Source organism: Taurulus bubalis (assembly GCF_910589615.1).
Source record: "Taurulus bubalis genome assembly, chromosome: 2".
Taxonomy (NCBI): domain Eukaryota; kingdom Metazoa; phylum Chordata; class Actinopteri; order Perciformes; family Cottidae; genus Taurulus; species Taurulus bubalis.
The window spans coordinates 42,140,146-42,156,027 of record NC_136590.1 but is presented as its reverse complement, the minus strand read 5'-3'; the positions used below and the strand labels follow the sequence as shown (position 1 = coordinate 42,156,027).

General features: G+C 44.3%; 1 protein-coding gene across 1 annotated transcript in view; it reads left to right on the top strand.

Annotated features, from left to right (window-relative positions):
• igsf9bb (immunoglobulin superfamily, member 9Bb) overlaps window positions 1-15,882 on the top strand; it is a gene marked incomplete at both ends in the record, with an annotated part of 96,659 nt that overhangs the window by 33,309 nt on the left and 47,468 nt on the right. Inside the window, 3 exons of the mRNA XM_079235952.1 lie at window positions 1,760-1,906; window positions 12,239-12,390; window positions 14,944-15,061. Of these exons, the coding sequence (XP_079092078.1) occupies window positions 1,760-1,906; window positions 12,239-12,390; window positions 14,944-15,061 (417 nt within the window). The remainder of the gene's footprint in view (window positions 1-1,759; window positions 1,907-12,238; window positions 12,391-14,943; window positions 15,062-15,882) is intronic.

The window sequence follows — 15,882 nt, the reverse complement described above, 5'->3', positions numbered from 1 at the left end:
CCCAGGGTCCCGTGTTCCCAGGGTCCTATGTGGCCAGGGTCCTAAAACGAAGGGCCATCCATCCATTATCAGCCGCTTATCCGGGGTCGGGTCGCGGTGGCAGCAGGTTCAGCAGGCCGACCCAGGCTTCCCTCTCACCCGCAACACTTTCCAGCTCATTCTGGGGGATCCCGAGGCGTTCCAAGGCCAGCCGGGAGATATAATCCCTCCAGCGTGTCCTCGGTCTTCCCCGGGGTCTCCTACCAGTTGGACGTGCCTGGAAAACCTCTAATGGGAGGCGTCCAGGAGGCATCCTGACTAGATGCCCGAACCACCTCAGCTGACTCCTTTCGACACGAAGGAGCAGCGACTCGACTCCAAGCTCCCTCCTGATGTCCGAGCTCCTTACCCTATCTCTAAGGGTGAGCCCGGCCACCCTGCGGAGGAAGCTCATTTCGGCCGCTTGTATTCGAGATCTCGTTCTTTCGGTCACGACCCAGAGTTCGTGACCATAGGTGAGGGTTGGAACATAGACCGACCAGTAAATGGAGAGCTTCGCCTTCCGGCTCAGCTCCCTCTTCACCAGGACGGACCGGTACAGCGCCTGTTTTATTGCTGCAGCCGCAACGAAACCGAAGGGCCATGTGTGAAAATGCCGCACCACTATGCTTTCACACAGAAAGAGAACAGCGCCCAGTGTTTATACAGACACACTCGCGCATGATTTCTTGTTCATTACATTGAATACATCAAGTCCAGAAAAGGACACCCACTTCTGTTTGGACACGTTGTTTAGCCTCAGACAAAGACAGGAATGGAGGTGGAATCAAAGGGCATGTACACAGCAGTGGATAGTGAAGCATACATAGATACATCTGTATACTGAAGGCATAGTTCACACTCAATAATAAACATGGAGTGTCTTTCCCAGCTCTTCCCAGTCGGGCAAGAGAGGAGACAGACATGGTTGGAAGCTGGACAAATATAATCTGATATATAAATAGCCTAACCAGGACACACACACACGCACACGCACACACACACAGGCTAGGGAACAAACATCACTTTGACAGTCTACCTCAACTCAACTCACTGAGACAGCCGCCAGTGCAGCTGATATATATTTACCTGGCGTGTCACGCTGCAGAGGGGATTTAGGAGGGCAAACACAAATTAGTCAGGAATACCCTTAAAGTGGAGCGGACTAGGGGGGGGTGGGTGGGGGATTAATGAAGGATAGCAAGGCTTTGAAAACGCCGACGTTTTGAGCTGGCGCACGCTCCCTGAAAGCCCTTTGTTTAGCCTTTATTGCCAGTCGCCATCTGTTATGATCCAGTTGCCAGATTGCCCCGAGCGACATCATCAATCCCCCCCAACCCCTCCACCCCTCAGCTTTTGATCTGTAAAAGTAAACCGTTGCCGACTCTGCCGCACTCACCGAGTCGCTATCCGTTCTGACGGCTTGTTGGCTCCTGCGTAACCCCGAAGGCTCCTCCGCTGTCACGCGGGCCACTTCCCACTCCTCAGAGGAAGCAACGACCTGTCCTCGCCTCACTAGCTTAAGTGACAGATTTCTCTGCGCGCATGCGGCTGCAGCCGGTCTCCCACTTTGATGTTGTGCGGCGGGAGAACAGGCCTTGCGCTGCGATGTGACTCCATCTCCTCCATTTCCCTCATTAAATTCAAACCCACCCGTCCCTCCTCACCTATCCGCTCGTCCTCCTTCCTCTCCGCTGACGCGTCATTTCCGTGTCTCTCTCTCTCTCTCTCTCTCGTCCAGGCCGGGCCAGTCTGCACGGCAAGTCGTCCCTGCGGATAGAGAACGTGCGCTCAGACGACCAGGGCTGGTATGAGTGCAAGGTGCTGATGCTGGAGCAGCAGTATGACACCTTCCACAACGGCAGCTGGGTGCATCTGACCGTCAACGGTGAGTTCCCATGAGCATGCTCTACTCCCACTGCCCAACACAAACAGATATGTATACATATGATTATAGTGATCACACACACACACACACACACACACACTTCCCAACACCATTCCTTATGCAGGAGATGGAATAAGATAAACGTAATGATTTGCTGTTATACTGTAAATAAGCCACTTTGAATCTATAATTATTAAGTAATTCAGCATAGAGACAGCTGTTGAAAAGCTAATTAGGACAATTTCACACAAATGTCTAATAGGATGAAAAGATGAAGCGATTACATTTTGGACAGACACGTAAACTGCAACTTGACTGACTGGATCAAGGCTGTGAGGCGCTAGTTCTAGTTTGTATATATATATAATACCAATAATTCAAGTTGGCAAAATATTTTGGAACCAGGAACTCGAGCATTTGGATCAAGTAGCCTGTAAAGAAAACATGTCATATGAGTTGAGTAGCTGCAGTTATATTCCAATGCATCCAATATTTATTTAATCAACATTTCAGTGAATATTTGGGGATGATGAATTGTTATTGCTCTATATCTGTTGATTATTTATCGACCAAGATACCAAACAAGCTGTGGTGCTTCTGTCTCTGCCTTCCTGTATCGTTTATCAGAGCCTAAGGTGACAACTGTAAATTACTTTTTTTGTCCCTGTATAGTCCAAAACCCAAATATATTGAGCTGATGCAGCAAATCCTCCCATTCCATGTCAGAGGCTTGACAAATTATGACATATTTGCCCAATAATTATGACATATTTGCCCAAAATGCCAGCTGCAATCCTAGCATTAGAATATGAAACTAAAATAATCTTTTCCAGGGCATCAATGTCACATTTAATTTAATTTCAAACAGTCACGTAACCACAAAGTGAAAGCTTGAATCCCCACATGGCTTCAATGTTTGTGGCGTCTCACTTCCACGCTCCGTCAGCGATGACGTCTCCGGAGAGGAGACGCGTCAAACCAGTAACCCGCACAGGTGTGAGCCCAGAATATTGTTGCCTTCAGTCGGTAGCTCGAGCGCTCACCGAGACACTTCATCAGGCGGCATACGATGACGCCGGTTGCTGCGGCAACAGACACACTAGATACGGTCGCGCACGCGTGGTCACGGTGCGTTAGCTCGGTTTCATCAGTGTTGCTCTTGGGCCGTTTGACTTTTCCCTGCCTCTCTCCCTCTCTCGCTCTCTCCCTCTACCAGAAGTGCTTTAAAGGCCTCAGGCCTCCTCCTCTGCCTTTTCTCTCTTTCTGTCTCCACGTCCATCACTTCGGACATGCAGTGGTGCTGGTTGAGGGCACAGCTGACTGGGTTGCTAGTTCTACCAACATGTTGAGGTCAACCTTGGTCAGAGATGTGCTGACAAGGGAATACAAGGACACTGGAGTTGTCAGTTTATGATTCAAAGTCTGTCTATGTAGAGACAAAAAATAATTGTCTTGAGACATATCCTAAAAGTCCAGTTTTGAAGCGTGATCCCGCCTCAAGGCTCCACAAATTGGATGAACCCTGAGACTTGTGTTTAAGTGAGGAGATGGTCCTGAAATAAAAAGACACTGTTGTGTTTGTGGCTGACTTTCTGGTGTTTCTGCTCCTTCCTGAAAATAAATAAATAAATAGAAGCTAGATGTCCGTGAGGAACCAGCCAGTGTGGGTGGGAGGTCAATACGAGAGCAAAGTCACAGTATACCAAGAGGGCCGAGATACATTTTTTTCATCAGCAATGTTACGCTTGATGTGGAAGTGAAAAAGAAAGATGGTTGCACCCTGTTGGTTTCTCGTTTCACTGAGTCTTTGCATGCTCGCATGCACCCAATGATGGTTAGTTGGTGACCAATCAATAGGCAGGCAATGGCAACCACACGCACCCTCCTGGCTGAGCAACAGCAGCGGTGACCCACATGATGCAAGCCAGGAAGCTTTCACTGTCTTGTTTACAGCCGTCTCCGAGATGGAGGTTCACGTGGAAGACAGGAGGCGGCGTGGGAGCGTCCCGTATGACAGCAGCTGCATCTAGCGATGTCCCGACTCACTCACAGACGAGGCCGCCGAGGCACACAAGGTTTACTCGGTGAAATAAAGGTCCTTTGACGGAGAGACTTAAGCGGAGGTCAGGGGGGCGGGGCGGGGCTCCGGGGCGTCCCCGTTGCTTTACTTTCTTGATGATGTCATCCTCATGCAGCTAAACTCCCGCCTCCGGCAGGATGCCCAGCCCTTGACGGCGCCGATATCCTGCACCATGTTATATGTGTGTATGTACAGCATCCAGGGATCTGTGGCCGGATGTAACTGTGGGTATGAGTCTGCCACCATTTTGCGTCATGTGCTTAGTGCAACAACAAGATTGTGATTGGTTTAAAGAAATACAAACAAGCCAAAGAGTGTTTTAGTTTCTTTTGACTGACTCATAAAGCATAGTGCACTAAAGATCTGCCAGCTTCTAAATGTTTTGATCCGGTCCACATCAAATATCAAACTCAGTGAAACTCCGATGGGCTCGGACAAAGCGGCAATATTTTTGGGAGTGGGAACCGGTGTGGAAAAAGTGAGGGTAATGTTTAAAACATAAACTAAAGGAATTGACATGCATCAATTGACTACTTCCACCCCTCCTAATACTGATTGGACACCCAAATGAAAAGGTGGCGAATTCTGACTGAGCAAAATGTTCTGATCATAGAGGTGAGAAAAATATTTTTTTTTCCTCCATTGGCCGCGAAGCCCTTGTGAAATAGAGCTGAATGGAACCGTGAAAACTTTTGATGGGGTTTAGTGTGATATATGAGGTGCCATCTACGGCAGATGAGTCCACCCAAGCTTCACATCCTCACATCCGACGTCGGCGTGCATCCCTTTCGGCGGTAAAGTTGTGACTCCCCTCATGTCTGTGCCTCTCTTCACCCGCCGCGTGATTAGCACGAGTGTGCCGAATGCTAAACTCGCGTGTCGAGTGTGGCTAATATTTTCTCAGGAATTGCCTCGGCGGTATCTGTAAGGTTTCAGGGCCCTGCTACACGCTCGTGCCACATGAAGCTCCAGCAGCGCTGCTATTTATAGACCCCCCACCCATTTGCAATCCACCTCTCTCTTTATCGTCGTCAAACATCAGTGGCTGTCAGTGACGACTCTGAGCACTTTAGCTGTCAGCCTCGTTGGCATCGAAGCAGCACGTATAGTTTCGGGGGTGAGATGCGTACAGATTGTGGGTGAGAGCGCTGATGCTCTACAAATTGACACCTATGCTCGCTTCCCCGTGAACTTTCATCTCCCTCTGACTCCTTCGGGGGCCGAGCGCGAGTAGCAGACCAGGATGAGCCGGCAGAGAGGGTGGGTTTGCAGTGGTGATGTAATTATTGTGCAAGATATGTGCTTGAATGGAAGGAACGCCGGACCAGTTATTGCATGGAAGAGGCGTTGTTGCGAAGTGCCCCCCCCAAAAAAACGTGCCGTAAAATAACTGTAATTCACAGCCTCTCGCGGCTTATTGCTTTTATAAAGCGATTACTACACATACCTGGGACGGTTTCATAAAAGAAAAAAAAGCACATACACAGCAACAACAACAACAACAAAAATGCAATCATCTGTTATTAACAAATTCTGCCGAGCAAGGTAGTTCCTCGGCGAACATAGCACAACGGTTGCCAAGCAACACACGGATGTAGTCGAGGCACGAAGAAAACGTGCTTGAAGAGTATGAGCTTATCTGCATGTTACGCCATCAAATTGTGCAACTGTTGAAGTAGCTTTCAATCATGTTAGCATTCTTCTTGGCTGGTCCGGGTGGGTTTTAATCCCCTGGCTCTCTGGGAGAGAGAAAGAAAAAAAGCTGTCACCATGTTACAGTTAAATTATAGCCATCATATCTCTACCATCAGCGACTATTATGTTCCACATATAGCTTTAGAAACGTGAGCGAAAACGTGCAGGCTAGCTAAAGTAGCGTCTTTTTCTCTTTGTTTCTTTTCACCAGCATCTGTGTGGTCCGTTGTGCATTCATCTGTTTGACGGTCCCGGTGTTGAGTCGAATACTGTTTCCCTGTCGATATGCGTTTCCCGTGTCCCTAACCACCCATAGGGGGCGCTATCATTTGAACTGGAAGGAAACGCCATTGACTTTCCCAGCTCTTCAATTTCCTGGCGTCGCCGTCAGCGTGTAGCAGCTCACACACCCTGTTACGCTGTCACAGCTGTGTGTGTTTGCTCCATCTTTTTACAACGGCTCAGACAATCTTTTTGCAGTCGAGTCGCTGCTGTTGTGAGACAGATATGCAGGGTTTTTTTTACCCACTAAGCGGGTTACAAAACTGATGGATGAATTCATGGAAGGAAGAAGAGGATCACTTTAACTTCACACAGTCCTGTGGGCAGCATCCCAGTTTTCTGGATTCTCGGGCCATTCCTCCTCCTCCTCCTCCTCTTTTTTCTTCCCTTCTAAAATGATTTGGACTCCCGCTGTTTGCCCCGCTCTCCCTCACAGTGAAGGCCCTAATCCAGCAGCAGTTGATGCCAAAGAAGCAAGGGCCATATATCCCTGGGTCAGTCTTCAACCGCTCCCTTTAAAAATTGCTCCCGCTTGCCATCCCCTGTATTCTGCAGCAGAACTCTGCAGCAGCTGCTTGCTGCACAACAGCCATCTTTCCTCTGTGTTTAGTCCCCCCCCCCACACACACACTTTCCTCAGTACAGGTTAAGGTCATTGAGGAGACTGGGATAAAGATGTAATTTTGCCCCACTCCTTGTCATGGTCTAAAAAACGATTTGGACATGACCACTGGTCACTGATTACCCCGTGTACTGAGAGATTAACACACACAGACCTGGATGCAGTGTCCAAACCCCCAAGACAAAACGCTGAAAAGATTAAAACCCAGACAAATCTAACACGTCAATCCACCTTTTTTTTTCTAAATATAATACGATTTGTAGTGCAGCTTCAATGACAGAATTAATTTAATTTCCAAATACTTTAAAACCCACTTAATCTAAGATATTATAGAATCATAATTGGCCCAATACTCATTATGAAGCATTGTGTTTGCCTCACTTCATATTTGGGAGGCTTGTTGTGAGTGACTTATGTGGTGACATGGAAGTAGAGGTACTTAATGATACTGTGTCAAGTCTGGTAACACAGTCAATACTATGTATGTGTTTATTTATTTGTATTCGACCTTCATTTAGCCATTGAGATTCTGAAAGTCATTTCCCAGGCCGTCCTGGCCAAAATGGCAGCGAAAAGGTTGCGCACAAGCACTACATAAAAAAAACACTGATCACAAAATCAAAACAGCCAAAAAGTGAAAAGCAACATAAACAATTTCACATAAAAGAGACAACAGAAATAAAACATTCAATGCCAGGAGATGTATATTCAGTGCTCAAATGATTCTTAATCCTGACTTTAAAACCGTGCATGCTTATACAATAATCTAGTTTAAAATGTCCCAGTAGCTCACACCAGCATGAGGGTCCAACAACTTTAAAAAAAAAGAAGCTCCTGTACCCATGAATGTACAGAACATTATCACTGTATTGCTTTGATGCTGAAGAAACCCTAAAAACATGATGATTGATTCCAGTTCTTGTGTTATAAATTGCTTCGTTCGAGGCGCTTTAGCTAAAAACTCGTCTCTAACGAGAGACCGACAGCGGCAGCGAGGACATACAAGCAGAAACAGACTCAGTGAGCTCTGAGATGAAGCGCTGCAGGATGAGCTCTCACTGTGGTTTGTTCAAACCAACAAACCTCCAACAGACCAGCGGTGCCTTTTAACACTCTATAATGTGGGGAAACAAGACTTGAATGCTGGTTGTTCACAGATCGGTTCAGCGCGAGTGTTTCCAGCCCTATTAAAAAATGGCCAAAGGGAATACTAGCATTTCTTTTACTATCTGCCAATCTAACATTGTGCAACAACAGAGACAAATCAGATATGAGTTACTGAACAGCAACAACAAGAAGCTCGTAGATTAAAGAGACATCACAGAGACAAGGTTGTTACTTTCTCAGTAGATAAGCAACCGTGTCGCCAGAAAAGAACCTTGTCTTTTTACGTATCTGCAAACAGCAGGATACGTCTGAAAGCCATTCATAGCTATGTTTCATACCATTTTCACATTACGCCTGCAGAAGGGCATGTGGTTGAGGTGGAACAATTGGTTAAATTTAGGCAACAAAACCTTCAATAATGGCCGCTCAATATACTCCTTCACTTAATCTGTGCGCTGCTTGTTGTACTACTTCACTTTCTCTGGATATTCAAAAAGAATAGAGCAGACTGTGTTTTGGTTAAACGTTGACATTTTACTTATCCACGGTTAACAAAAATAAAATCTTGGTCAACTGAAATTCTACCTACCGGTACTCTTCTTTTGGTCAATGAAAAAAAAAAGATTCTGCACGATAGACTAAATAGCCACAGTGCCCTGAGTGCACTCTACATGTTAATTATAAATATACTACATAACAAGCTTTTTGCCCAAATGAAATGATTGGTAATCTAGGTCAGGGTTTTTGATATCCGACGCACCTCGCCGACCTGACATGCAACACGCATTGATCAATCAGTATCGTATCAGAACACGAGCATATCGACCAACCAGCCGGCCAGATGGTGTGCGTAGATATCTGTGACGGCTACAGCAGCGTCGTTCATCCACATTGGAGTCTGTACACAAGCTTCCTCCATGCCAGTCCCTGCAGTTGGCTCTGAACATTTTATCGCCCGTCCCTTATGCCACCGCTCAGTAAAGGTCAACGGTATCCTGACCTCATGATGGTAATCACTGTCACGGCAGATTTATGAATCACATCCCATTACCTGCAGACTTTGACAGGACAGTATCGTCAAGCACGGCAAATTCCAAGATCACTTCTTCTTGAATTACGCTCAACGGTCACGCTACGCATAACGAAGCAACGTTTGCCAATGTCTAGAGCCACCAGTCTACATTAATTAAGCTGTACTGAAATGTACAGTATTAGTAAACCGGCAAGGAGTTTACATTTGTTGGGAAATGGCAGTCCATCACGTAATTCAAGTTATTTGCTCTGACTAAAGGCTTTTCTCAACAAAATAAACATTGCTTCTGAAGACTTTGGCAAAGCTGGCTCTCAATTATCGGGAGTGAAAGTGTCCTTGAATGCACCACGGAGGAGTCATATAAATAGTACCTGCTCTCTACTGCAGTTCACAGGATGACAGATGTAACTTTGGCAAACCGTACAGGTGAATGGTCTGAAATATTGTTTAGTCTGCAGTTTGTAGCTAATGCACTAAAATATGAAAAAACACAGTTTAAACAATATCATATTACAATAAAAAGTCATTCCAGCAGATATCGGCTATATTCTAATGTGGTAATATAGATATTAATACATATCATATATCTCTGCTGCTGTTGTCCAATATGTAATATCTAGTCAAATATATAATCATATTCATTGTAATATATATTTACACACCAGTCTGTGATGAAATACCTTCAGCATTTGCAGATAATACAAGAATACGATGGGAATTGCAACACATTTGCTGCTCTCTTACTTTTGCTGCAGATGTGAAATGAACAGATATAAATAAACTCTTCATAAGAAGTCGCATGGTGCGAGTGTCGTCATGGTCACCACCTCTGGCGCTTGAATTAGCGCTATGGCCGGGCTTATGGGTGCAGATAGATTGACGTGTTAGCCACTGAGAGGCTCGTGGATTACACACGTAAGCAGATCAGCTTCGGTCCTAAGGTGATTAGATTGAGAATATCAAAACAGGAATTATGACCAAACAAAATCGGCATCAAATTACTGACAATGATATCTCCACGCGTTGACTGTTCAGATTGAACGGGGGAGGGGTTAAGTATATTTGGTAGGAAGACGCGCCAACTGTCTTGTGTGATCATCCGTCCTCATAATCTAGAAGGCCTCTGAGCTAAAGAGGATTCTGAAAAATGGTTTTGCAAAATGCAGCATCCCTGGCAGGTCACCACTAAAGAAGCACACTTGATTGGAGTGAAAAAGCCCTGATAGGCGAGAAGGTTTCTTTAGCTCAAATGGGTCATTGGATATTAAGACGTATTCATTTCTCATCCTTCACTATACTAAATGTGTTCAATTTATGCAAAGAAAATGAAGTCTGGTTATGAATGGATACTTTCGGACAAAAACGTTTTCAACTCCAAATACAAACAACTCGTGTTCTTGAAGATTTTTATTAACAGCGTTCTTACGGTCATGGAAAACCTGGAAAGGTCATGGAATATTAAAATGATTATTTCCAGGCCTGGAAAAGTCATGGGAAAAAATGTAATCCCAAAAGTTTTGGAAAAGTCATGGAAATGTGTTACATTCATGTGTTCATGTCGTTCATTTACGCTGAGTTTTAAATAATGAATATGCTTTTAAAAGAAAGACGCTCAAAATATAAGCAGGCATACATGCAGGCATCTATATAAATGTTTATTATTTTAACTATTGTCTCATTCATTTGTGTCATTGAAGGTTTACTGTATGCTTTGGAATTCTCATTGTTAGTTTAAATACTACATTTACTCACTTTTTCATGTATACACTGAGATTTCACAAAATGTTTTTGAAATTTGGTTTAAAGTCATGGAAAAGTCCTAGAAATCCATTGGTCAAAATGTGTATGAACCCTGTATTAAAGATGTGGATTCAAACACGAAGGCTTTTCATATAAATGCTCCGTTGGGTTAGTACAAGTCATTCAGGTTTATTCCTCGGTGCTCATATTTCTCTGCTGATACAAATCTAAAGTTGTGAACCCTGAGACTCATGCAACCAAGAAGACAGCAAAGGTTTCCGCTCATGCATTATAGAGTGGTCTGTCGGCCACCTGTTAGATCGGCCAGTCTCCTGCTATTATGAACACGTGGCTTCTTGACTTCTGCAGCCAATTAAGAACATACATTTAAAGACTTAAACGTCTCCTATTAGAAATTAACTTCTCCGCATCATTATTGAATTTTTGCGCAATGTAAAACTAAAAAGTGACAAACTTTTGGGTTTTTCATTAGACATTGCAAATGTGGCAATGAGGTAATTAATGAGGTAATCTGTGAAAATAATTATATCCCAGAGTCGCATTAGATCATAATAAATACCGTGGTCTGAAACATCATATGTTAGAGCAAAAAATTATTCTATAAATGCTGAAAAAATATCACAATCTCTATAATGACAGTCAGTAAGGTCGTTAGTGGCCACCATTACAAATCAACCACCGCCCCAAAAATAATTTCAACCGGTCTAAAGTCAGAGTAAACCATCTAACATTCTAAATGTTTTCCTTTTACTTTGTTAAAGTCATTTGTCGTGTTTCTTTCCCCTCATAAAAATATAATTCAAATAATAAGAAAATAAGAGATTGTATATATATGGATGAAAACCATTCATTGTCATTAGTAGTTTTAATGATGTATTATAATTTGCTTAGAGCTAGGGTGAGGAAGTTATGTGAAAACATCTGGATTTATTCAAGTTCCTCACCAACACTACATGTTAAGAGATTACATGTGAACACATCATGATAACGTTATCATTTACCTTCGCCCAGTTTCTAATTTTCACTGAGCCGAGCCTGAACGCATCATTAAGTAACTGGAAGGAACCTTCGTTCGTTAGCGGTTAGCGGTGCTGCTAACGTTTCTAGCTCTCCTGTCAATTTAAACACAGATGAGTTGTTTACATTGGAGCATCTGCATAGAAAAGCATGAATGCCGATGTCCTGATCACATATTTGACTGATTGTTGGCGAATAATATTCATCAGTAAAACTTTATCTCACACTGTGGCGGTTAACATTAAACTGTGTCATTAATCCACGGATCGGCTCATCGAGAGCCAACCTGTCAGAAGACAGTCGGTCAGTCTCCTCCACAGCCTCCTGGCAACCGTCACATCCCAGTGTGTGTTACAAGTAAAAAGGTCGTAAGCACATTATGTAACGTGTTAGTACAGCGACATGTATCTTCGGGTGGCGCTTTGTCATCTGTGGAGCTTTGCACTGTGCAGTGTGATTGCAGCGAGCGCTTGACAACAAACGAGAGAGTGCAAGAAAGTCCCAGAAGGTTTTGAACTCATCAGAAGACTGCAGCGTTGTCTCTCATAGTGTGAACGCATTGTTGTCATTGTCTGATGAATGTTTAATGCTGCCAACAGTGTACAGCAGTTTATATTGGGTCAAATTAAGAAGTCTACTGAAGGGAGTCTGTAACTTGTGTTAACTTCTTCTGCCCGGGTTTTATCCTGTGGAAACATGTTTAACCCGTTTTCTCCCCGTCCTCTGACTCCTCAGCTCCCCCCACCTTCACGGATACGCCACCTCAGTATGTAGAGGCCAAGGAGGGAGGCAGCATCACTTTGACCTGCACGGCCTTCGGCAACCCCAAGCCCTCGGTCAGCTGGCTGCGGGAAGGCAGCCTCATGGTCAGCAGTGCCAAGTATAAGGTATTTAAGTCCACGCTGCCTTTGTGTCTCTGATTACCGACCGTGTTGCTCCTGTATGGGTGCCTGCAGACTGACAATGGTGCTTCATCACCTGTGTTATGTGTTGAATTGTTTCACTACCATTTTTTTCTCCCGGGCACTATCAAGCTGGCTGTGCGCAACCTCCCACGACCTTCACATCCCAGCAGAATTAAAGAGCCAGTGAACTACTCCAGGGGTGTTAGAATGGATGCTTCAGCAGGGGACCTTGATACCTGGGCATCGGGCTTTTAACTAGAGCTTTGGTTCTCTGCCCAAACCCGATTGGGCCTTAACCGACCCGCAGGGTTTGGGCCAGGCCAGGCTGTACGTTTTCAAAATTGCAACTTGTGGAAGCCAAACATTCCCAATAACTCCAGAGTTTTGTGTAGTCCAACAGTAAACCTTTATTAAAAAAAGATAGATATAACATTTCCAAAAAAAGACATGTTTTTATCGAACTAAATATTTTGCGTCAATCTATATTTGTTGGCGTTGAGTCGTTCAAAAACAGCGTTCTCTCTGCAGGCAAAAAAACACCCAAGGAAGGCTCATCTGTTTTACTGGGGCAGTCAAGGAGAAGATCGTGTCACAAATGTCTGTTACCTTATCGAGAAGACTTCAGTTGACTTCAATTCATTAGTTTGTACATTTTTTAATAAATATTTAGGTTTTGAAACAAAATGGGCACAAAGCTGCCGCCGTGGTTCTGGCTCAGGTTGGATAGAAACTAGGCTCATGTAGTCTTGCTGAGTCACACTACGCTATGAGCGTAGCTTAAGTTACGCAAGGAACGCACTTACATTAAGCCAGACCTTGATGTTTTGTTCTAGCGCTAACCAGGTAGTTGTTTGTCTGAACTTCACCAGCACAGTTTCACAACGCTAACCACGTGTTACAACCTTAATCGCGGCAGTTTCATAACATTAACAGGAAGTGCCTTAAAACTAATGGCCAGCAGGGGGCATCTCCCAAAAATGAAGTCAGATTGCATAGAAGTCTAAAACAATTTCCCTACTTCTCTTGGTTTATAATTCATATGATTTATCTCAATAAGTCTTTACACCATACACCACCCCCTGATAATGACAAACTGGTAGAAAACTTCGAACAGAGGAGGGATCCCAGATCATCGGGATGACCATATGTAGATTACAAACATATGAAGAGTAGGATCTGGGAGGACGTCAATCAACTTCCAGGAGCTTCCAGACCTGGAAGAGGATAAAACTCAAGCACCAAATGTCGAGCACTTCATCGCACACGAGGAAGAGACGGAGACAAGAGCAGAGGCCGCACCTCCTGGAGAGTTTATTATCCTGGAGAATCTCTTAATGAGTAGGATCCTTGTGGGACTTTTCTGTAGAAGCAGCAGCTCTGTGAATACATTACCATCGCAATTGGCATTTTTCTATATTTACTCTCACTACATGAGAGTTTGGTTTTAGTTTTTAGGATTTGCGTTGAGTGAGAAGAAAGAGGCCTCCATGCTAAAGCTGTAAAGTATGGAGCATTGAGTGCTGCGTGTAAGAATGGAAATGACTCCCCCACATTAGATGAATTATTTAAACTTTGTTCACAGCTGAGTTATGTATCAGTTGCAGGCAGCAGCTTCCCACAAGTCGCCGACTACACTGTGGTCTCACATGGAGATGCGCTCTGTACTGACTGAAGATTTAGGCAAAGGCTGTACTCTGAATAGCCATTTGGTGTCAATGCAGAAGTCTGCACTCTGATCTCTGTTTGAAGCTGCTGCTTCTTGCTGTCAGATGTTTTGGATTGAAAATGAAGTCCTCTGAGTCCGTTCTGACTTCAGCAGTGTTGTAGAAAAAAAAAAAAAGCAGTAGAGTCCCTCTTTAAACTAAACCGCTCACACAAAAACAAGAACAAAATGTAGCTCAAATCACAAGCCACGACCAAACTGCTTTTATCCACTGAATAAGAACTAAAACCGCCCAAGATCCTCAATATGCAGCGTTTCACTGCCTCTCAGCTCGGCCCTGTGGGTGACCGTGTGGAGTGACAGCTCCCTCTTTCCTGTGAAGCGTGGAGTAAGTACTGGTGAGGTTCTTGTGCAGGTAGCCTTGACTCTCACAGCTGGCTTTCCAGCAATATCAGCCATTCTTTTCTCTCTTTTTTCATCAGTGAAACAGGTGGCAAATAACAAGTTTTGCCTGGATAATTTATTGGGGGGCATCTTATTATTTATATTTTTTTACAACATAAAATATTGATTTGATGCATTTCTTCACATTACATTATATGAAGCTCTTTTAATCGCCTCCGCGTCTGAAAGATGCCGATAGTTACTGTATGCTTTGACCTTCATGAATATATTTCCTGCGCTCCCTCATGGTTCCATCTTCTATTCATCATGATGTTTTACATATATTATAAAATGATCTGTTTCTTTTTAAACCTTTATTTGCACTCAACACTTGTGTGTGCGTGCTTTTTGTATGTGTAAACACAGAGTGACTCACTGGATAACAATACCGTTATTTGTTTGAAAGACCTATGTGTGTGTGTGTTCAGGTGTCTGATGGGAGTTTGACGGTGCTATCCATCACCAGGGAGGACCGTGGGGCCTACACGTGTCGAGCCTTCAGCGCCCAGGGAGAGGTCATTCACACCACACGGCTGCTAGTACAAGGTAGGCGCATGCGTCCTGAGAAGTGCAAAGTGTTCAGACATCGTCTTTTGATGAAGACATCGTGAACAGGAATGTAAACAGCAGCAACAAAAACCAGGTCTCTGTGAAAACGTGGGCTCAACGGTCACCGACCGGCCTCTTCTTCTGATTTCATCCATCTTATTTTCCTGAGAACGGTCATCCGACAGCCAGGAGCATGCTGGGTAGTGGAGAAGCTCCTAGCTGTGTTAGCTTAGCTTCGGTCCGAGGGTCGCTGCTCCTCTTGCCGATGTTGCGTGTATTCAGTCATGTGTCACGAGCGCTGCAGTAATAAACACAAAACTTCACTTAATTAGCACAAGCTGTTTCTATTTCTCTGGACAATGATCAGTCTAACAACATGAGGCATTTTCCAAAGCTGTTATTCTGCAACTCTGTCAGCTGTCACCAAGTCACGGGAACTAACTGCACTTCAATCTGAGACTAAACTTTGTGTGTAAAACTATCCACCAACTCATTTAAATGGCGGGGTCAGACCATCCTGATGAGCACGGACGAGTGTAAGGTGGCTTCTCCGAGGAAGAGTCGAGTATAGTACAATATGCAAAGCACAATGACAGTTGTTTGCCTTGACTTCAGAGACCATATCTGTATTTAGGCTGCGACATGAGTTTGCATTCAATTTCATGTATCTGGGTACATCACTGTCGGTACTGTGAAAGAGAGCAGAGCAGCCGAGGAAGAGAGAGATAAGAGAGAGAGATTGGTTTTGAAAGAGCAGAAGTACAGTGAAAAACGAAAAGAATAATTTTTTTATCGTCAAGAAAGATGGAGCAGATATC